We start from the raw sequence: 21436 nt of genomic DNA, 5'->3' as shown, positions 1-21436 counted from the left end.
CCGAGATTTTGGGAATGCCTAGAGAAGCAGAGAAAAATCTTTCTCCTTCATTAGCCAAGTCTGTTAATATGAAGAAAGTAAGTGTGACGACGAAGGATTCAGATCCGAAGAAACCCAGTACAGATAAAACCTGCATCGAATCCTCACCCAGCAGTTTTACGCAGGCTTCCAAAGACTCTATCACCGTCCACCGTACATCTGACAAACCATCGCCATCCACAGACTCCCATCTATCCAGCAAAGGCCAGGATGAGGATGATGTAGTGCTGGTGTCAGTGAAACCTGCTGCTCAGAAGTCTCCTGCCACTGCTGTTCAAAAAGTCCTGACCACCTACCCGGGATTTCAGCCAGCTTCCAATATCAAATCTCAGGACGATCCCAGAGGACTTCGTAACCTTCTAACTCCTCAGCTCCAACAGAAGAAGGTGGGTGTAAAAGATTAGTCATCAAAGAAAATTGAACACCGCTCCATACTCCTTTCTCCATCTCTTACCTGGTGTTAAGGCCACTCTGTCTGCGGTGAATGTGGCTGCACTGCCTGATAAAGGGGAGAGGCTGCGGACCCAGATCAGAGAGCTGGAGGAAGCCCTGGCATCTCTGAGCATTGGTCAGGCTTCTCAGCCAGGTAACTCCCTCAAAGTCTTGCAGATAAGATGTTAAGTCTGACAGCAGCAGCATTCCAACAAAAAAATATTTGCTGCAATTTCAGAGTCCCAGATCAAAACATGTGGTAGTGATACTAGTCCCAGTAACAGCCAGGTAAACCCATTCAACCGGCCCGGTGGCACCATCCTACTCCCAAGTCTTCCTTCTTCAGGTCCCTCCCAGCAGGCCTCCAGCAGCTCTCTGGGGCTCCAGTCACGCCACGGATCCTCTCAGATGTCCGGAGGTAGGCCGAGCAGGGAACTGGTGGAAATGATAATAATAATTGTATCTATTATTTTCTCTTGTCATTAAATAAATCATGTCTATATCTTTCCAGAAAACTCACAAGCTCAGGCCTTATATGGTGGCCGGATGACTGAAGACCGCCTGATGGAGGTGGAAAATGCCACCTGCGAGGCCATCGACCATCTCCACAAATCTCTGGAGTCCTGCCCAGGTGCTGAAGCTGAGTCTCCAGACCCCAGAGGCCTTAAGGTGAAGACACTCCAGTCAGGGGATGAATCAGTCACAGCAGCTTCTGTCCTGCTTTCTGACTATAACGCCGCTCTGTTCTGATCAGGTGACGCTCCTGCCCCACCAGAGGGGAGCGTTGGCCTGGCTGCTGTGGAGAGAAACTCAAAATCCCTGTGGAGGCATTCTGGGTAAGTCCACTGAGCAGTTTGGGTCACTGCTGCCAAGAAATTCAATAATGGGGGGACATCTGGTTTGTTTTTTCTTGCATAAGTTTCACAAATTACCCTGGTTTTTCTGTCTAAATGCAGCAGATGAAATTGATCTAGGGAAAACCCTGACCATGATTTCGCTCGTCCTGACCCAGAAAGATAAGAAAAATGGGGAAGATGAGAAAAAGTCAGATTCCACCCTCGTGGCTTCTAAAGCAACTCTGATCATCTGTCCCGCCTCTCTGATCCACCACTGGACGAGAGAGATCGACAGACACGTCAGGTCGTCCAAACTGAGCGTGTACCTTTACCACGGTCCCAACCGTGAAAGGAGTGCTAGAGCGTGAGAGGCCCACTGACACGCTCACACACGTGCACACTACCTACTGGACGAATCCAGTCTTTCTGAAAATGAACCCCTTAAGCAACACTAAACTGACTCTCATTTTATCATTTTAGATGATTTATATTTTCCCTCTCTGCTCCTCAGACTTGCAGATTATGATGTGGTGGTGACCACATACAGTTTGGTCTCTAAAGAGATCCCAGTCCAGAAGGAGGAGGCTGAGAAACCAAACAAAGATGATGTGGTGAGAAACATATTTATGGTGAAAATCTTCCTCTGCCATGAAACGGCTGTTCCCAGAGGTTCTTTTGACATTGTCCAGTGTTTATGATCAGTGACGACAGGTATGAAACTACACGCATGAACACTTCATCACTTTATTTTTATCAGGCTCCTCCGTCATCGTCCGCTCTACTCCGGGTGGCCTGGGAGAGAGTGGTTCTGGATGAAGCCCACAACATCAAGAACCCAAAAGCGAAGACTTCCGTGGCCACGTGTCAGCTGAAGGCTCATGCCCGCTGGGCTGTTACTGGAACTCCCATCCAGAATAACCTGCTGGACATGTACTCTCTGCTCAAGTAAGACAAAAATACACAGGGAGGAGCAGAGTTATAAAAGAGAAGCTTTTCCTTATCGAACACTGCAGAAATGGCCTCGTTGATGCACTTTAATCACTCCAGCAATTCCTAATTTTGAATCCGTAAGTAAATGTTATTGTACGTGTGTAATTTTCACTTTGTAGGACAAGAAATTAAGCAGGAATTCCTTCAAGGTCTAGTGGAGAGTCAACTGGATTGTTGGGAGGAACTGGCAGTGGTTGTATCTCGTTCCAAAGGGCTTCTCAGTGGGAGCTGAGACTCCACTAGACCTTGAAGAAGGCCTGACCTGATTAATGACAATCTTAATGAGGCTTTAAATGAACGGTATCTGTACCGTTAAAAGCGTATCGCCATGTTGATCCATCTGTCAGGTTTCTGCGCTGTTCTCCATTTGATGAGTTCAAGCTGTGGAAAGCTCAGGTGGACAACGGCTCAAGGAGAGGCAGAGAGAGACTCAACATCCTGACCAAGTGTCTTCTGCTCAGACGCACCAAAGATGAGTTGGATGCTGCAGGATCACCCCTGGTAGGATGTTCTGGACTCAAAGATAGTAACCGTAGACACGAGCACGGCTGAGCTGTAATCTCACATCATTTCACACCTTTAACCAACAGTTAATCCAGAATAAACTCAAATTTTACAGGTGACTCTGCCTGACCGGACGTGCGAGGTGCATCGGCTCAAACTGTCCCAGGATGAAAAGGCGGTGTATGATGTGGTCTTTGCCCAGTCCAGGTAGGAGAGTAGGTTGAATCTGTCAAACCCGTTTAGAACAGCGAGACATCGTTATTTCCGTTGTGCGCAGCACCATTAAGAAACTGGAGCCTTTTTGCTCTTGTCCTCTAGATCCACTCTGCAGAACTACCTGAAGAGGCACGAACAAAAGGATGTGAACAAGGGAAACCCTTCCAGCTCCAATCCTTTTAGCAGCGGTGGGTCACCAGTTAGCTTTTACCTATTTATACTCATCTGTACGAGCGCACAGTCATGGTGTCCATCCGACAGGTCTATTCATTTGCTATGGTGCTCTGGTCATGTACAGTTTGATAAACTTTCAGTGGTTGTAGTTCATTCATGAACAGGACACCTGTGCACCGGTGTGGCGGGATAGAGAGGGACCGAAATAAATGGTCAATCCACCGAGTTTGAGGATCCAAGTTTGCGTGCAACCCACGCGTCACAAAGGAACTAAAGAGGAAATTAGCCCCATTATTGAAAATAGTGGCAGTGTTTGTTTTTTTAAAATGCTCTTTAAATAGAGTTGAATGACTAGCCTGTCCTGAACCACTGCGCTGGGTGTGGGGAGGTGAAGTTACTCTCTGGTGAGAGAGAGAGTTCATCTTTATCATCGCTGTGTGTGGCTGGATCAGAAGAATGCATGTGCTTCTCCCTCCTGCAGTGGCTCAGGAGTTTGGTTTGTCCCAGACTGCTTCGGCTGCGTCGGGCTCCCAACAGCCTCAACAAGCCTCCAGCACCGTCCACATCCTGTCTCTGCTGCTGCGCCTCCGGCAGTGTTGCTGCCACCTGTCCCTTCTTAAAAAGGTGTCCTCACGTGCACTGATGATCTTCCTCACACTGCAGTAGACACGTGCTTAGCTTGAGCTTCTTGGCTTCTGCCCCCCAGACTCTCGACCCCTCTGAGCTAAATGGAGATGAGATCGTCGTGCCTCTCGAGGAGCAACTCAATGCCCTGTCGCTCACTTCCAGCCCGTCGCAGGCTGGTCCCAAAGATACCGTGGCCCTATATGGTACCCAGTTCCCCTCAGAGCTCTTTGAGGAGACCAGTGAGAGCACAAAGGTGGGGAGCCAACAGTGACCAGCACCTCTGATTTCACCTGAACAGGAGAATAAAACCACACAAGAAGCTGAATACTAAAAATGTCTTATTATTCTTCACTTTTCCAGATTTCTGCCATTCTCTCTGAACTGAAGATGATAAGAGAGAATGATTCTGATCAGAAAAGGTAAAATGTTCGGATCAGCTGTGAAGTTCTTCTGGAGGTTCTTCAGAACCCACCTTTCTGTCCATTATCACCATTTGATGCTCTATTTGTGTCACGTACACCTATAGACTGTATATTCTGACTTGTAAAGTACCTGTCGGCATGTCCCCTGGTAACTTGTAGCGTGATCGTGTCCCAGTGGACCAGCATGCTGCGCATTGTAGCCGTTCACCTGCAGAGAATCGGGCTGAGATACGGAATCATCGATGGGACCGTCAATCCCAAACAGCGCATGGATTTGGTGGAAGAATTCAACACCAATTCTGAAGGGCCACAGGTAATCTCACCCAGTTAAATATTTCTTTAACCACGAAACAATGATTTCGTGATCCTGCCCAGTAAGTTCCTTTGAGTATGCTGGATTATTTGTTGCCTTTTAAGAGTCACTAAATATGAACACATTAACATTACAGGTGATGCTGGTGTCACTTTGTACTCGAGATGGTCTTAACCTCATTGGAGGGAATCACCTCTTTCTCACTGAAATGCACTGGTGAGACATGCACACACACACACATGTACTGTATGTGCACACACACACACGGCAGCCTGACTTCTTTTACCTTTGCTTCATATAGTTGGCTGTATCCACCATAGCTTCTGATAGAATGGCTGTTGCTCACCAAGTGTGTGTTCAACTGTTAATCACAACAACAATGATGATAAATGAGAAAGTAATTTCCTAATTCCCTGCCATGTTGCCCTTACAGGAATCCAGCCTTAGAGGATCAGGCATGTGACAGAATCTACAGGGTTGGACAAACTAAATATGTCACCATCCACCGGTAAAAACCAGCGGGATGTCTTGTGTGTTTGTGTAGCTAATACGTGTGTGAAACCCCCCTAAACTCCGCCTGATTCTTCTTACCTGTAGGAATTCTGTAGATGAATTGAGTTTTTTGTGATTTTAGGTTTGAGTGTGAAGACACAGTGGAGGAGAAAATTTCCACACTGCAGGTGAAGAAGAAAGAGCTGGCCCAGAATGTGCTGTCAGGGACAGGAAGCACCTCCACCAAGCTCTCCCTGGCTGATCTCAGAATCATTTTTGGAGTCTGAGACGGGAGAGAACTGTCAAACTCAAGACTAGACTACAGATCTTTTGTGATTAAAATTATTAGGTTTCCTTTAAGTTTCATTATATGACATATTAATAAGATGAGGCAAATAGTTCTTCCCATTTTTGTCTCTTTTTTTTGCTTGTGTAATAAGTTGATATGATTGGTTTAAATCAAGTGATGCAAGTTATAACAGTTCCTTGTGTGTAAAATTATGGAAAATATAGTTGTTGAATAAGCATATAGTGTCTTTTTAAATATGTTTAAGGTGTGTGTGGGGGGGGGGGGGGGTCTAATATGTGCAGAACATATTTAAGCTTATTTGTAACCTAAAGTCTTCTTTTGGCATCTTATTAAAAAGAGTCAGATTGTCACCCACAACTTGTTCATTTAATGGTATTTTTAAAGTAAGTTTGGGATATTTAAACTTTGACTTTAATCGCACATTTATAACGTCCTTTTCTCACAACAAACAATCGGGGGCGTTCACGTTCATGGTGTAATAGGAATTTTTTTATTAAATTTGAAACGATGATTCAATTTTACCAACTAACAGTGTTACATATTTCCGCAACATATCTATTCAGTAGTGTTGAAAACGCAGAATAAAATGATATTGTAGACGCCGATAAGCTTGGTCGAAAACTATAAAATTATACAAACGCGCCGAGATTTTGGGAATGCGACGAGCAGCCTTGAACGCATCGCTCCAGAAGCGGGTGTAGCTGCCCTGCGCACGAGCTGCAGAGCTAGTGCGGTAACTACGGCCAGGTATCGGGCTATGCTAGCCAGCGTCTTCCCTCGGTTAGCACAGCTAGCGCGGCCTCTCACTACTTCTGTATGTAAATAGATTTTTTTTTTTAAAATACGGAAACCGGTGCCGAAGTGTACCTATGGCGACTGAGCCTGACAGAATGGAGCCTATGGACAGTGAACAAGACGAGGAAGATGTATACGAAGTGGAAAGGATCATTGATATGCGGGTGGAAGAGGTACCGTTTAAAGTTAGCTCAATGCTATGTAGCAACAGTGCTAGCTTGACAAACATGGCTGGCATTGCCTTCTCTCCTCTCTCACGACGCTTGACCTCACCTACAGCAGTGTCCGAATATTTTCCGATAGCTTAACGTCTCGCTCTTATGCATTTTCCGTGCGCGTCTCTGATTTGCACCGTGCATTTTGCTCCAGCTACCCACGCAGTTACTGTTGTGGCACACTGTCCATCCAGTCTTTGCATCCTCTTCTCCAACTTCTCCTGTGATGTCCGCTCGCCCCTCTCCTGCTGGGGCGAAGGACGGGTTTATTTATTTATTTTCGTCGTTGGGTTTCTTTATGTGGTTTACCCAGAACCTCAACAGAGGAGGCATTTTGCGCACAAGACGCATTGCACTGTTGATTCTTTTGTGTGCAGAAGTGAACCCTCAACCTGGACTCATCAGCGTTGCTATAATGATGGACGAATTTAAACGGCACCACCTCATCTGGGCCCGTGTTCGATGCTCGGTGCTCAATAACAGCTCTGTTTTGGCTGTCGTGCACGGATGAAATCAACCCTTGTGACACTGACAGGCTGTGCAATGTTAATCATTCTCGCAGAGAGGTGCCATGCTCCCTGTTCAGCAGAAACATGCCATTTTTGTCCGTCTTCCCAATATTTCACTTGATAACTCATGCAAGGACTGAATTTTTTTTTTCAGTTTTTAATTCCTTGTGTGTTTATGGTGAAATGCCAGTCGCCACAAAGAGGAAACACCAGTTGATTTTTGTTTTGTTTTTTAATTATTAGGGATGAAGACATTTTCCATATTTTAGCAACTCCGCTACGTGTCATCGTGAACTGGTAACCTTTTATGAACTCATCGTCAGTATATAAAAACAGCGAATGAGAGGAAAATAAGAGCCTTTATTTTGTCGGGTTAGCCCTGTTTGTATGCACGCAGATTGGTACAGATGTAATTCTTCATCTTTCTTTTTTAAGGGTGAAGTGCTTTACCGAGTGCGATGGAAGAACTACTGCTCTGACGATGACACGTGGGAGCCAGAGGCCCATCTGGAGGACTGCCGTGAGGTCCTCTTAGCCTTTAAAAACTCCATGGCTGAAGCTAAAGTCAAGAAGGAGCCAGAAGCCAAGAAGACCACGGTGAGTTGAAGTTACTACCAGGTGCACACGGTGGAATCTTCCTGGCATATATTGATTTTAGACTCTTAAATTCCACATTTAACTAGAAGAACTAGTTGACAGCTACTAGCAAAATGGAAAAGTGAAAATCTAATAAGACTTTTTGTCAAATATTTGGTTGGATTCGGTACCAGTGAGGCATGATGAATTTCCTATTTTAACTGGGGATTTATGTTGCCGGTCATCTAAACTTTCACCCTTTATTCTCCAAAAATAAAATGTATATTATTTTCATGACATTGTGTATTTCCGTCAGAAGCTGCTACCTATCAAGAGTGATGTCTTTGATGCCGATTCAGAGAGCGACAGCGACAAAGACCATCCATCAGAGGCTCCTCCAAAGAAGAAGAAAAAGATCAAAGAGGAGGATCTATCTCCAAGGGAGACGAAAAAGAAAAAGAAAGACAAGCCGAGGGACGATGGCAGGCCTCTACCCGCACCAGACACAGATGAGGACGAGGATGAAGAGAAAGACCATCCTCCGTCCTCTCCCATCAAGGAGAAAAGGCCTGAACCAAGAAAGCAGCTGGTCGACTCTGATGAGGATGAAGATGACTCTGTTGCCTCCAAAAAACACAAAAAGGTCAAGACAAAGGAGGGAGGAAGGCAAAAAAAGGGAGAAGAGGGAAAGAAAAAGAGGGGGAAAAGGGAAAGGAAAATAGAGACTTCTGAAGATGAAGCGGCTGCACCTTTGGAAGAAGAACTGAGCGACGGCCCTTCGGAGTCTCACATGGACACTTCTGCTTCTACGGACACCACGACCAGCTCTGCCGAAAAGACACAGTTAGACAAGTATAAACAAAAGAAAGGAAAGTTGGAGGTGAAACCGCAGGGCATTCAGGACAAAAAGAAGAAAAGGTCCGACTCCTCCTTAAAAGAAAGCAGCCTCCAAAAACTAAAAAGCCTTACATCTAAAAACAAGGACGACGCTGCTCCGCACTCAGACTCCAGCGACAGCTCCACGCTGCACAAGAAATCCAAAAGCAAAGGTCAGGAGAGCACGTCGGCATCGTCCAAGGCCCCGTCTTCCACCGCCTCCTCCTCCTCCTCCTCCTCCTCAGCGGCAGCGAGCACCACCAAAGGCAAAGAGGACGAGCTGATTAAGGAGGAGGTGCTGGGACAGAAGGACGCTTCGGGCTCCACCAACCTGTTCGAGAAATTCCTGTTGAACTGTGAGGCCAAAGACCGAGTCCCACGCAGGCAGCCGGCACATCAGGCCCCTGCAGAGAAGAGCGGCAGTAAACCTGCAAAGGTACGGTTATCCTGTCTTTCCATGTGTCCAAAAACTCACTGATTTCCTCCTGAACTACTCCCTGATTTCTGAGACAGTTAAACACTGATATAATCCATTTGATGGATCACGTTAGGCCCATTACAGTATTGTGTGGCGAGCAGGCATGCGCCTCTCCAGACCCACGGCCGCCCGTCTTGTCCGTCTTGACCACGGCTGGGGTCGGGAGGCGGAGCTTCTGGTGTTTTTCTTTTGGCTGGCGTGCACGACCTCTTACCGCGGGGTGTCCAGAGTGCGTTCCATCCCACACTCAAGGGTGGACGACATCATTCACAGGGTCACGGACAAAATCCTGGCTCTGGAAAACCAGATGGGGCTGAACCAAGGTTACGGGCAGTATTGATAGTTGTCACGTGAGGATTCAGCCCCCCCCTCCTGCAGACGCCCCGCTTTATTTCAACCCGAAATTATTTCACTGCATACAAATTCAAGCAGTGTGTGACCGCCATAGTCAGTTTGTGGACGTATTTACTGGATTCCTAGGCTCGGTCCATGCCTCCAGGGTCCTATAAAACAGCCCTCTCTGCATTCAGGGGCCCGCCTGAGGGCTACTGTATCCTGGGGATGGCAGATATTCCTGTATGTCCAGGCCTCCTGCTGTCATTACTCTGTTCAGAGATCCAGGGGAGGGTCTAATGGCAGCCAGATCCGACCCACATCACGCCAAAGCTCGGCCTGTCATTGAAAGGGCAAAGGGGATTATGAAGGCCAGATGGCGAGCAACATTTTTCAAGGCCGTAAAAGTGCGGCCTGTGTTTGCAGCACAGGTTGGGGCTTGCTGTGCTATTTCTTCTGCGCTATAACTTCTTCCTGAGCAATGGTGACACAATCGAGCCCTTGGAACAGACACTTGAGCAGCCCGATGACCACAGGCATCAATGCCAGCCACACCTGGAGTGTGAGGAGCATTTACATGGGTGCAGTGTCGCTGCTATGTTGGCACCAAACCTCCCACCTGCGCCCTCCGACCATGACTATTATTAGGTAGAAGGTGGGGGAGGGAGCACACAAATCCACCAGTGTATATTTTCTTCAACTGTTTTGTTTGCTTTTCTTTCAATGTTAGCAATTCAATTTTACATTGGGTAAAAAACTGATTCTTCTCTTTAGCTTGATCTTGCTAAACTGGGCTTCCTCGTGGTTCCTTCAATAACTGATTAGACCTGGAAACCTACACGATATGTTCGTTGATGTCTTCAAGATTTCTAAAGTCGAAATCATGACATCATCAGAGATACGTCCATCATTTTATTGACACCAAAATTAACATTTTTTTCAGTTCTTTACAAAGAGGTCCGGCGGTCTCTCCCCTCTGGCCCTCTCCTCTCTTTGTGGTTTCCTCTTTCTTCTCCAGCAGCTCCAGCAGAATTCATGCTGTTGCTACTGGTCTGGTTCTGGTTCTGTCTGACTACATCCTGTTCCTCAGTCACTGAATTGGGGGAGCTGGACTCAGAGTTGGAAGGGTTCTCCCTCAGGCTGAGCTACCGAGGCTGAATTGAGCAGCTGCCACCTATTTTCTTATCCATGAGAGAGAACCACTCCCATTTAAATTCAAATTAAACAAACATATTTCCCCGCAGGGGCGAGTCCATGTTTCAACAGTCGCCTCCTCGGGTCCTGTTGGTGGCCTTTGTAGGTCCCACAATGTAGAAATACTGACACTATATCTTCAAGCACCAAGTATAGTTGTTCGTCTGTTGCTTCGTGATTTAGGCAACAGTATTTAAGACAACAGGTCCAGACTCCCACTTGCTTGCAGGTCAGACCGGTTTCAAAACTACAACCTGAGGAAAGAACTGGCTTGCATTATTGGTAAAATGATGAGAACATAGAAAGGGTTTGACATCAAGTCTGCAGCATTATAGTTGGTAAAACAGCAACCATTTTCTGAGGGTGTTTTCTGAGTTTGCTGCATCAGGTGTCTTTGTTTTATATCAGTGACACTGATGCTTTTCATTGTTTTATTAATGTGTTGCGCTTAAACAAGAATCATTCCTGAGCTTTTATTTATTATTCTCTCGATAGATGGTCGGAAAGATTGAGAAGCTCTCAAAACAGAACAAAGACTCTCCGACTCAGAAGCCAGACTTCAAGAAGATGGAGAAGACCAAGCAGTCGGATGGTACGTGTGGAGCATTGGCTCAACGCACAGTGCTAACCTTCTAAATCAGACTGCAGTGTGTATGTTTCCGCCTGTACCTGCACTGGTGGGCTACATTCCCAAAGTGTACCGTCTGAAACTGGAGTGCACCGGTTGGCAGATCTGTCGGCTTTATGTGATTCCCTTCTAGCCTCCAGATCTGGTCAGAGCCACGGCTTCAGCCTGGACAGCGATGAAAGAGAGGGCGATGAGCCGGCAGTAAAGCAGAGGCCCGGAGAGGAGCGGAGAGAGCGCCCCGAGGAGACGCAGCGGTCCAGCTGGGAGAGGAGAACCCCAACAGACGACAGGAGGAGGAAGAGAGAGGACAGCGAGCCTCGACTCTTCATAGCGTGTGATGACGTTCAGGATACCCAGGATCCACTAGAGGGCGCTGACAAATCAGGTATGACTGACAACTGCCGCCGAGCTCGTGTTGAGCTACTGGTTTAAAAACCTTATATAAATGTGTCCGAGATGTTTGGAAAAGGCTTTTAAATTTAAGACGATCAGTCGGTGGATCAATGTACCTAAACCACCCTGAATTGTGGGCTCCGCAGACAAGGTCCAGGCAACTTTGAGTCTGGGAATGGACCTCAACCTGGACTGGATGACTCTAGACGACTTCCAGAAACATCTTAACGGGGAGGATGAGATCATTACAGGTCCACCATTATCCCCTAGTGAGTCTGTCTCATTGTTCTTTATGAGATAATATTATATCGTGTAAATACACCTTTAATAGTTTACTGTACGATTTTTTCCAACTATGATTTCTCTTTATTGTGTCTCTGTCAGGCGAGTTACGGGATGCTGTGAAGAGTGGACACTACATGACTGTAAAATTAGCACTTAATTCCAAAGAGGAATACAACTTGGACCAGGAGGTATGTTCTACCATGTTGGTCTTAATACACTAAAAAGGAAATCATACCAAACCACCTAAACCTTTTTAACTTCATGTAGCAAATAGTTTTCATTAATACAAAACTCAGAATTGACAAATTCTCCCGCCTGCACCTTGGTTGTCCTCAGTGTGTATGTGAGTGTGTGTTTGGTGAAAATGTTTTAAAAGGTGTAACACACTGATGCATAAGATGCCAAAAATATGGTCAAATATCTGATCTGACGTCTTCGACAATAAAAGTAAAAAAAAAAAAAAAACTTATTCAATAGCACATTTTGGAGTCTACTGGTGAAAATGATCTAACTCGAAACCTTTGGAATCAGTGCAACAGTAAACGTTTGATTCACTATCGTAGTAAATATTAGATGACTAAACTGTACATGGGAACTAGACGTCAAGGAAATCTGACTCTTGAAGCTCTCCGGACTCTTTTCTATCTTGTCGTCTGTTACTTCACCTCTTCAAGACTACAAAATAGCATCAATTCTGTGCAAGGTAAGACATTTAAATATCTGTTAATTTGCTTTTGTAATAACTTATTATTCTAACAGGACAGTGTAAAAGTAGTAAATGTAGTAAGTAATATTGACACCATTTTAAGAGCTGTTTTCAAGACAGGATTATGTAAAATTGTGCTCATTTATTCACCATTAAGCTTCCTTATAAGCCATTTTTATTTGATTGTGTGTTTCTTCACACACATACATATATATCCTGCCTGTGTTTTGACATGTTCACATCAAAAATTGTTTTTTTGTCTTTTCGCAGGTCGTCTTGACAGAGAAAGAAGTTCTTGAATACAAGAAGATGAGTCCTTTGAAGCAGGTACACACCAACTATGCTTTCAAACACGCATCATCTTCCTCTCCCATGATCTTAGCACTATGTAGCCAACTTCCTCTGGCGACCCGTGTCTTCAGGGTCTGACTTCAGCTTGGTGACCTAGTGAAACAGCTAATGTCTAAATGATTCATTTCCTGATGTAAATGGCAGAATATGTTTTAATGTCTGTACCTGACTTGGTCCTGAGGTTCTGTCATGTAAACCCACCACTGTTAAATCCATCCAGAGTGTGTGTGTGTGCAGTCAGAAGTAAGAAGCTTGTATTGATTCTCTTTTCATCCAACACCCCATGACTACATACGCCTGCTTAGACCATTGTGCTGGTTCCAATAAAGCCGTTAACTATTCCTGAATGGGTCACATGTGGTTTTTGTGCTGGAGCTTTGAGAGACCTTGGGAGCTTTTGCTGTTGATGTTGGGCTGAGTGATGCCTGACTTTGGGTTTGAATGAGCCTGGGTTCTGCGGGGCATTGCCAAGGTGCTGACACATCAAAACTGCAATCTGTCAGAGGCCACACAAATAAACATTAAATAGCCCCCTCCTCCCATATTTACCTTCTAAGAGATATCTGTTGAAGTTGCTCAATTTAACCAAAGGAAGTCTAGTTTGATGAGTCTCACGTATACTTGTTCTTTTGCAGGCTTATACTGTTGGTGACATGAAAACATTTGAAGGGGAGAGGAGCTTGATTGAAGAGAGAAGTTCAAGCGATGCTTTTAGATTCACATCTAACCTAGAAAGTACACTAGCTGAGGAGGGTGTTCCAAGACTAAAATATTTGGATGATCTATATGGTGACAAACCTCCAGGCTCCTCCGCCACAAATGACACGGAGCAACTGACACTGAGGGAACTCGAACACATCCACAAACGTGAGGAGGAAGTATCTGACTCAACTGTTGCTGCTTGTGAATTGGCTGAAATGCAGAGAAATGAAGACCCCCAGCAGGTAGAGGGAGAGGAGACGCCCGACGGGACCGGAGGCCTCTCGGCTACTTTGAGTTGTAACCTCGTTAATTGTGACTCAACCAAAAATGCAGAAATGGCGCTACCAAGCCAAGGGGAGGAAGATGGCATGTTGAACAGGCCGCAGTCACCAGAGGAACCAAGTCAAGAGGCGGAGAACGGGAAGGTCGTTCAGTCCGATGGTACAGATGAAGTTTTGAAGTCCTGCGCTAAACAGATCGCAAAAGCACGGTTACATCGTCACAGAAGAGCCCTGGAGAGGAAAATCCCAATGAGATCCAGTTTAAGGCCTCGCAAGAGGGTGCTTGCAACAAAACTTCTGATGGAGGACAAGGAGAAGAAAGAACCAAGCAAAAAGCACTTCTGTTTATACTGTAAAATGGCTTTTAGCCAGCTGGAAAAGCATCTGGAAAAAAGGCACGCAGAGGAAACGGATGTGGCCCATGCCATACACTTTCCCAAGGGTTCGAAAGTCAGGCAAAGTTTACTGGACCAAATTCGCAATAAGGGGGATTATGCACGGAAATCTGAAGTTGTCAGAGGCGGCGTGGGAGAAACTGCTGCTAAGCAGCCAAAAAACCCCAACGTGTCTGCGCGCGACTCCCTACCGTGTCAGCATTGCTTCGCTTTCTATAGGAACACCGATTTATGGAGGCACGAGCAGTCGTGTAAGGCCAGGAAGGGATTTGAGCGATCCTCCGAAACCACAGGGAAGAGCGGAGCCACCGGTGCTGCGGCCAGAGTTCCTCCTGACCCAGAGTTCCTAACCGAAGGCTGCAGGGAAATCATTGACATCATGAATCAGGATGACGTCTCCCAACAAATCAGAAACGATCCGCTGATTTGCAAGTACGGTAATTCCTTGTCTGTCAAGTACGACTGCGACAAGTCTCAGTTTGCTCATATCGCACAAAGGATGAGGGAACTGGGACGGTTCGTCCTCGCGGTCAACGAGCTTGACAACAATGTGAAGTACCTGCATGAGATATGTGTCCCGTCCCGGTTTGAACTGGCTGTTGAAGGAGCCAAAAAGATGGGGGCGGTCGATCAGGCTCCCGGCCAATTCAAAACCGTTTCGCTGGTCTCAAAGATAGGATTCGCTCTGAAGAGAGCAGCAGAAATAGCTTTTGGGGACAGTCGTATGATGGAGGACAGTGAAACCGAGAACAAACTGAAGAGGTTCTTACACCTCCTGGACACAAAATGGAGCACTTCTTTTTCTCGAAAAGCTCCGGCATCGTCCGTCAAACGTGAAATCAAGAAAGCGGATTTAGACAAATCAACTGTGACGGAAGATTTGATTAAACTTCACCGGTTTATCTCTGGGGAAGAAGAGGAAGCCAGGAGGGAGCTGAAAGAAGGGCCTAGTTTGTCAACTTGGAAAAAGCTCAGTGAGGCCACGCTCGCAGACATATGTTTGTTCAACAGAGGGAGGGTTGGAAATATTGGGCGAATGCTGCTGCACACCTACACCCACAAGAAGCAAAAGGGAGCCTTTGTGCCTTCAGCAGATCAGGTGAAGAAAAACACTAAATTAGAGCTCCACCTTGGGGCCCAGTTCACCAGGTTGGAGCTGGAAGGCCAGTTTGGAAGGAACACTCTTGTTCTGCTGACTGAGCGAATGGTTTCGTCTGTGGACCTGCTCATAGAACACCGAGAACAAGCAGGGGTCTCCAAAACAAACCCCTACCTGTTTGCAAGGACCGAGGGTCCGTCCTTCATCAGGGGTTTGGACTGTTTTCGTAGAGCGGCGATGGAATGTGGCGTGAAGAACCCAGAGGCTCTCCTCTCCTCATGTTTAAGAGAGCAGATCGCCTGTTGCTGGCAACTAATGAGCCTCAGTGAGCATGAATCACAGCAAGTTGCGTCACTGCTGGGGATCTCCGGCGAGGACTGTTGCAGGCTCTCGGAACACACCTCACAACTCGAAGAAATTAGCCAACAGCTGCTCAAACTGGACAGAACACTGTCGGCGAGCCCACCGACAACTGTCAGAGATGGTGATTATGCTTTGTTTTTGGCTATTTACCGTTCTCTGCTGTTTTATGGGAAAGAGTTTGAGCTCTATAACAATTGTCTTCTGTTTTCCTTCACCCAGGAGCCGCACAGAAGTCGGCTTTAAAGAGAAGACCTTGGGCCGAGAAGGAGCAGGCCGCAGTGAAGCGTTATTTATGCGAATTTATAACAACCATGAAGGTGCCAGGAAAAAAAGAATGCAACGCTTGCATCGCCGCCGAACCGGATCTAAGCGGACGATCTTGGACAGACGTCAAAAACTATGTCCATAACACACTCCAGACAATGCGGAGGAGAAATAACCTCCAATACGCTGAAGGAAACTTAAACAGGAGTCCCAGAAATAGAATCCGAACCCCAAAGAAAGCGTTGGAAGACACCCACCTCTGCAACATGACGACGGTGCACCCAGACCACCTGAGGGAAAGTGCAGACTGCCTGATGCCGATGGCCCCTGCGATGGACCTGAGCGAATCAGCAGAGAACTTCTCCCAAGACATGAACCCAACTTATGCATCTTTATGTTCTACAAGTACAAATATTGTCCACGACACTCAGCCCTTAATTTCTTCTTTCACAGCACTAAATGCTACCGATACACAAGTTGTTCCGACCTTTACTCCCCGTAACACTACGAATGCACTAATGTCTGAGGCCTACTCCTCAGAGAGCAGTATTATTATGTCCATGTCTCCTTACGCACACAGTGCAATGCCGCCTCCTCTGTACGCAGCCCAGGACCCTTTAAGTTCACCCATGATTCCTAGTTTTAGCACGTTTAGTGCTCCGAGCACTTCAGTAATGCCCACTTTCACAACACTAAATAGTCCCTCGTCCCCGTTGCTGCCTTCGTTCTCCACGGTTCACAGGAATCCTCCCATGGTTTCCTCTTTCACACCCCTAAACCACCCAGACGCGTCCGTTTATGACGACAACCCGCCCAGGGTTCCGACCACCGCTCAGGTCGTCCCTACAGCCCACAGACCCGGTGCTCCTGAAAGGACGCTGCATGTTCTGGGGAGCGCGGCCCCGTCCGACGCGGCCGCCGCCGCTGAGAAGCCCCAGAAGAGAATCAAGCGCTTGTGGAGCGAGGAAGAACAGGCGGCGGTGAGGCGGCAGTTTGGAGATTTCTGTAAGCTGGTGAAAGTGCCAGGAAAAAGGGATTGTGACGCGTGCTTGGCTGCCGAGCCTGCTCTGAACAGCAGGACGTGGAGGGAAGTCAAATATTTCGTACATAACTCCATTCAGTCGATGAGGAAAAAAGGGCAGCCCGTCCACACGAAGCCGTGTGAAGGACCAGAACCAGAGACTCATCATCCAAGCGTGGAGTGGGATGGCCCTGTGTATCTGTCCTTGTAAATATTTGTAAAGGACTTGGTAGGAAATGTTGGATTTGAGAGGCATTGGAGGGCTTTGGCTTTATTCATAAATGACTTGGCTCTTAGGAATTCAGGAAACGGTGCTGATAAATCATGCCCTGACTGATCGTAACGACAAACTGCCCTGGAATTTTTCACGTAAATGAACCTGTAGCTTTGGCCAGTTTACATGCGATGAACCTCATTTCCTCATACCAAGGGTTGTCCTCAGTTATGCACTAATCTGTAGATGTGTGATCATCTAGTGAGCCTGCCATGTTAGAATGAGACTGACACCGTGACTGAACAATCCCCTCGTGCGTGATGATGCTAACATTCAAGTCGATGTTTTCTTAATATCACGCCGCGTCTCATCTACACAATACACAGAAACAATTTTTACAGCATGTCTCCCCAAAATACCCAAATGCCTGATCCAATTATATTTGTTGTGGTAGCCAGTAGCCCGACTGGTAGGTGTCCCTTTAAAGCCTTAGCCGTAGAATAATAATGATCATTAGCTGCGAGTCGATACCTCACTATAGATATTTCCGTTGAGGCTTCTGATGATGCTTTTTCATTTTCTTATGACAAGACGGCGTCATATTTTTGCTTTACTACACACTCGTACGGCTTTTTAGTAGTGTAACATATTTAATGTACTCCCATTTAAGCTAGCAGGCACCGCACTGGTCCCATTTGTGTTTTGGGTTCTTACATCTGGGTGCTTGTGAGATTCCCGTCTGTTTATGTTTCCATGGTTATATTTCTCTTGTATAGTGATGATCTCCGTAAATACGAGTCTCATCACTTGTGGAACGCTCTACCTTGGCCTGTAAGCCCTCTTTTTAGTTTTTACATAAAATGCCGTCTACATTTAAAATGTAAACATCCAGTACTTTAATGATTTAAATCACAGTTTTGTGAAAATTGGAGTTTTGGGGGTTTTATAACCTAATCATGGAGGCCCTGTGGCCTTTTGTAGGGCAGATTTACACGCATCACATGGTCGGTTTATTTATTGTTGCATATATTTGTGACTGACAAATGTAGACTCGTGCGTTCACCCTTTCACGCCAAAGCACTTAAACAGAGCCCATGGAGGTTTTGAGGCTCGTCCCGTGTCATTTCCTTCTTTTCACCTCAGATACATCGATGGTTGTAAAATGAATCTGTTCAGGGTTTATAGGAATAGTTCACCATCCTGACACTACTGTTACGTGAACTGTAATGTTGAAAAGTAAAACTTTTCTTTTTCCTTGTAGTTGGTGCATTCTTTGCTGCTGTTGTACAAGCTCGGCGTCGCCCTCGGGGCGCTCTGATGCCTTTAGTTACTGCTCCTTGTCAATTATTGTATGTACAATAAAATGCATTTTGAATACAGAACACCGGGGTGTTAAGAGTAAACGAGATGTCCTCGTGGATCTGAATGCACTCGTCTCCTAAATCATAATATTTCACCTTGAGTGAGGACAGTGCAGTGGGTGTAGGCTCGTTGGGTTCATCTTTATCGTGGATTACAACCTAACCTGACATGATATAACCTGCAAATCAAATTCAGGAGCCCGAGACTCTGGAATTTTCCTAATATGGAGAACAGATCTGCTCGTCTGTCCAACCTTCACAAGGAATAACGCTTGAGAAACGGCGCGATCGCCGCCACCTGCCAATAAAACACAGTTATTTTTACCGAGTGAAATTTCCAGTTGATGTTGAAGCTTTGTGTGGCTCCATGTGTCTGCAGGATGTCAGCGGAATGTCGCTGAGCATGCTGGCAGCAGCGGGGGGGCACGACGACATCCTGCGGCTGCTGATCAGGAAGGGAGTGAGGGTGAACAGTCGGCAGAAGAACGGCACCACAGCCCTGATGCATGCGGCCGAGAAGGTGGGACAGCCTCTCACCTGAGACCCACTGCGGTAGCCTTTGTGGTTGTGCCTTCTCAGTTATTGTCACTCTGAATTATCTTTCAGAATTTCTTGACAACAGTTGCCATCCTGCTGGAGGCCGGATCCTATGTCAACGCTCACACTTTAGGGGGGGAGACGGCGCTAATGAAGGTAAATGCCATTGCGGCTTTCATCCTAAAATGGGTCTCCCCATCATCCAGCTACACTCCTGCGCTCTGTTGTAACAATCAATAAAGTCGTATCTTAAATTTAAATGACTTTCTTTTTTTTAAATCAGGCTTGCAAGAGGGGGAACGCTGATGTAGTGCGCCTCCTGCTGGAGAATGGGGCCGACTGCAACATTCTGTCCAAACACAAGAACACAGCCATGTACTTTGCCAAGCTCAGCAACAATCTTATTGTGTGTGACCTCATAAAGGACCATATCAACATGTGAGTGCTTCTGTGTCGATCCGTGAGGAGAAAATCAAATATTTCCATCCAGTTTGAGAAGGTTGTCAAAATAAAGTCTGGGCTCTTTTTTTTTTTTTGCCTCAGTCTGTCCAGCGTGGCAGAGGACACCATCAGAGCGTACTTTGAGTCTCATCTGGTCCTGCTGGAGGCCGTCTTTCCGCTTGCCTGTCATAGGCTCTGCGAGAGCCCCGACTTCTCCCTCGAGTTTTGCTTCAAGTCACAGCCCCAACCCGAAGGTAAAAACCCAGACTTCCAGTTTACAGGATCACAGCAGGATCACACCACAGTTCTGAGCTGATTTGTTGTCAATAATCTATCCCAGCTTGGTCTCACCTCTTTTTCTTCCTCCCACTCCAGGCTCTGGCATCCTCCTCTTCATCTTTCACGCCAACTTCTTAAACGAAATAACAGCCAGGCTCTCCGGGCCCTGCAGCGTTCACGCCGTGGTGCTCAACGACAAGTTCCAGCTGCCCATCTTCTTGGTTCGTTCTTGATGGGCTCTTGCAGAGCAAAGATGCACCGTTAAATATTGGCGAACCTCATCTAAAGCGTTCCTTGTTTCATTTGCTCAGGACAGTCACTTCATCTACTCGTTTAGCCCGATTCCAGGCATCAACAGGCTCTTCATTCGTCTGGCAGAGGCCCCGACAGCCAAGGTGATGCACAGGCGGCAGCTCGCACAAGCACGTCGCAACAAACTTATGGAAAGAAATCATTTTCGCAACCCGCTGAGGCAAATGTCAGAAATCTGACAATCGGAGGTGTGAGGGTGATTAAAGCGTGTGCAGATACACAGCAGGGCTTCTGCGACTGCACCAGAATACACAGGGAGGGTGGTGATCTGTGGGGTTTCCCTACACACACACACACACACACACACAGAATGACACAGGTTACAGGAACAGTGCTGTAGCGGCTCGGGCCCCTTCAGGCCTCTGTTTTAAGTGGATTTTGTGTGTTTCGTAACAGGCCGATTGTGCTGGGGGTGGTGACCGTTCTCATTTTCTCGACCTTCTCGTTTCTATCAGGTGAAGCTCCTCATCTGTGCATATAGAGTCCAGCTGCAGTGATTGTTGCTGATCTTCCCGTCGCCACGAGCAGGAAGATCTGTCTTCCACGAGAGGAAGAACTGGCGATCTCACCATGATGCTGAGGGCAAGCTGTGACTTCTGGAGCTCACTGGTGATGGCTGAGTCTTGTCTGCGCCTCAGAACATAAAGCACAAGTGTGAGGATTCCATTTCCTGCTGACGTCCCACTGGAAACAGAGCTGTCCTTCCTCTTTATCCCGTGCCTTTCTTAGAGTTTTCACCTTTTGTCAGCGTGGATGTGATGATGTTTTGGGGGTTTTTTTGAAAGAGGGGGTGCATTAGAAGGACTTGTTATGTGCGTTTTTTACATGTCTTCAGACTCAGACGAGGCATTTAGTTGTGTGACCTGAGTAAAAGCAACAATGTTTTTGGTTTTTCTCTCCCAAAGGGTTGAGTTTGGATGTGGAATGTGACTGTATTGCTATCAATTCTATAATAATTTTGTTTAAATTTAAAATTTGGTAAATTTCTTTGAAATAGAAGGTCTGTACACTCAGTGCAAAACATTTAAATCTAATTAAAGTGGCTCATTTTCCCCTTTTTTTCCCCCACACATTTAAGATGACCTCAAATATATTGAGTGTTTTAGCATTTTGTATCTGATGGTGTGAATTGCTGTGTATATGTTCTGGTTTGTATATATTCACATTCTCTATATAAATACGTTCATAAATATAGTTTTAAAGTGGCGGTCTGACCTATTTGGAAAATCTTCATTGTATATGGGCAGAATTGTCCCAGTTTATTTCCAGCATATTTACATTGCACTCTAGTTCCTCCCATGAACATAGTAGCTTATCGGACAGGGGCTGGAGCTCTCGAACATTTTAGATCTGCAGGAATGAATGTGGAATTGTTTCCATGGCGCCTGTGGCCGTAGTTCTGCGCCCCCGCCTCGCCGCGGCGGTGTCTAACGGGACCAGACGGATCTTAGGCGGGTTAAGCCATTAACTGAC

The 21436-nt window shown here is 46.4% G+C and overlaps 2 protein-coding genes across 6 annotated transcripts; both read left to right on the top strand.

Moving 5' to 3' along the window:
- Positions 1-493: 493 nt before the first annotated feature.
- Positions 494-5571, top strand: LOC115251527 (transcription termination factor 2-like). Its single transcript, XM_029844114.1, has 17 exons — positions 494-625; positions 710-889; positions 983-1140; positions 1226-1307; positions 1428-1671; positions 1819-1918; positions 2065-2252; positions 2645-2798; positions 2917-3008; positions 3120-3205; positions 3673-3815; positions 3898-4071; positions 4179-4237; positions 4400-4553; positions 4690-4769; positions 4987-5061; positions 5188-5571. Exons 2-17 carry the CDS (start codon positions 880-882, stop codon positions 5330-5332), a joined length of 1944 nt encoding a protein of 647 aa, XP_029699974.1. The 5' UTR covers positions 494-625; positions 710-879; the 3' UTR covers positions 5333-5571.
- Positions 5572-6025: 454 nt separating this feature from the next.
- On the top strand, positions 6026-21166 carry mphosph8 (M-phase phosphoprotein 8). Of its 5 annotated transcripts, XM_029850193.1 has the most exons (14): positions 6039-6323; positions 7310-7471; positions 7767-8762; positions 10827-10923; positions 11093-11344; positions 11499-11621; positions 11737-11825; positions 18774-18914; positions 19001-19087; positions 19215-19369; positions 19475-19626; positions 19748-19872; positions 19963-20046; positions 20419-21166. In XM_029850193.1, exons 1-14 carry the CDS (start codon positions 6225-6227, stop codon positions 20458-20460), a joined length of 2604 nt encoding a protein of 867 aa, XP_029706053.1. In that variant the 5' UTR covers positions 6039-6224; the 3' UTR covers positions 20461-21166. The 5 variants fall into 5 exon arrangements, with proteins under 5 accessions (XP_029706036.1, XP_029706033.1, XP_029706053.1 ...); XM_029850176.1 differs by lacking the exons at positions 18774-18914; positions 19001-19087; positions 19215-19369; ... (2 more) ...; positions 19963-20046; positions 20419-21166 and adding exons at positions 13330-15655; positions 15754-18415 and having other exon boundaries at positions 6026-6323; positions 7770-8762; XM_029850173.1 differs by lacking the exons at positions 18774-18914; positions 19001-19087; positions 19215-19369; ... (2 more) ...; positions 19963-20046; positions 20419-21166 and adding exons at positions 13330-15655; positions 15754-18415 and having other exon boundaries at positions 6026-6323.
- The last annotated feature ends 270 nt before the right edge of the window (positions 21167-21436 follow it).

Source organism: Takifugu rubripes, chromosome 1 (genome assembly GCF_901000725.2).
Source record: "Takifugu rubripes chromosome 1, fTakRub1.2, whole genome shotgun sequence".
Taxonomy (NCBI): Eukaryota; Metazoa; Chordata; class Actinopteri; order Tetraodontiformes; family Tetraodontidae; genus Takifugu; species Takifugu rubripes.
The sequence above is the reverse complement of the archived record's forward strand: the minus strand, read 5'-3'. Positions and strand labels throughout refer to the sequence as shown.

Bases quoted from the DNA above. Each gene is read 5' to 3' on its own strand.
- mphosph8 (XM_029850173.1), top strand. From the start codon at position 6,225: ATGGCGACTGAGCCTGACAGAATGGAGCCTATGGACAGTGAACAAGAC. The intron at 6,324-7,309 runs GTACCGTTTAAA...TTCTTTTTTAAG, and splicing joins TTGATATGCGGGTGGAAGAG to GGTGAAGTGCTTTACCGAGT. The intron at 10,924-11,092 runs GTACGTGTGGAG...ATTCCCTTCTAG, and splicing joins GAAGACCAAGCAGTCGGATG to CCTCCAGATCTGGTCAGAGC.
- LOC115251527 (XM_029844114.1), top strand. The intron at 1,141-1,225 runs GTGAAGACACTC...TGTTCTGATCAG, and splicing joins CAGACCCCAGAGGCCTTAAG to GTGACGCTCCTGCCCCACCA. The intron at 4,770-4,986 runs GTGAGACATGCA...TTGCCCTTACAG, and splicing joins TTTCTCACTGAAATGCACTG to GAATCCAGCCTTAGAGGATC.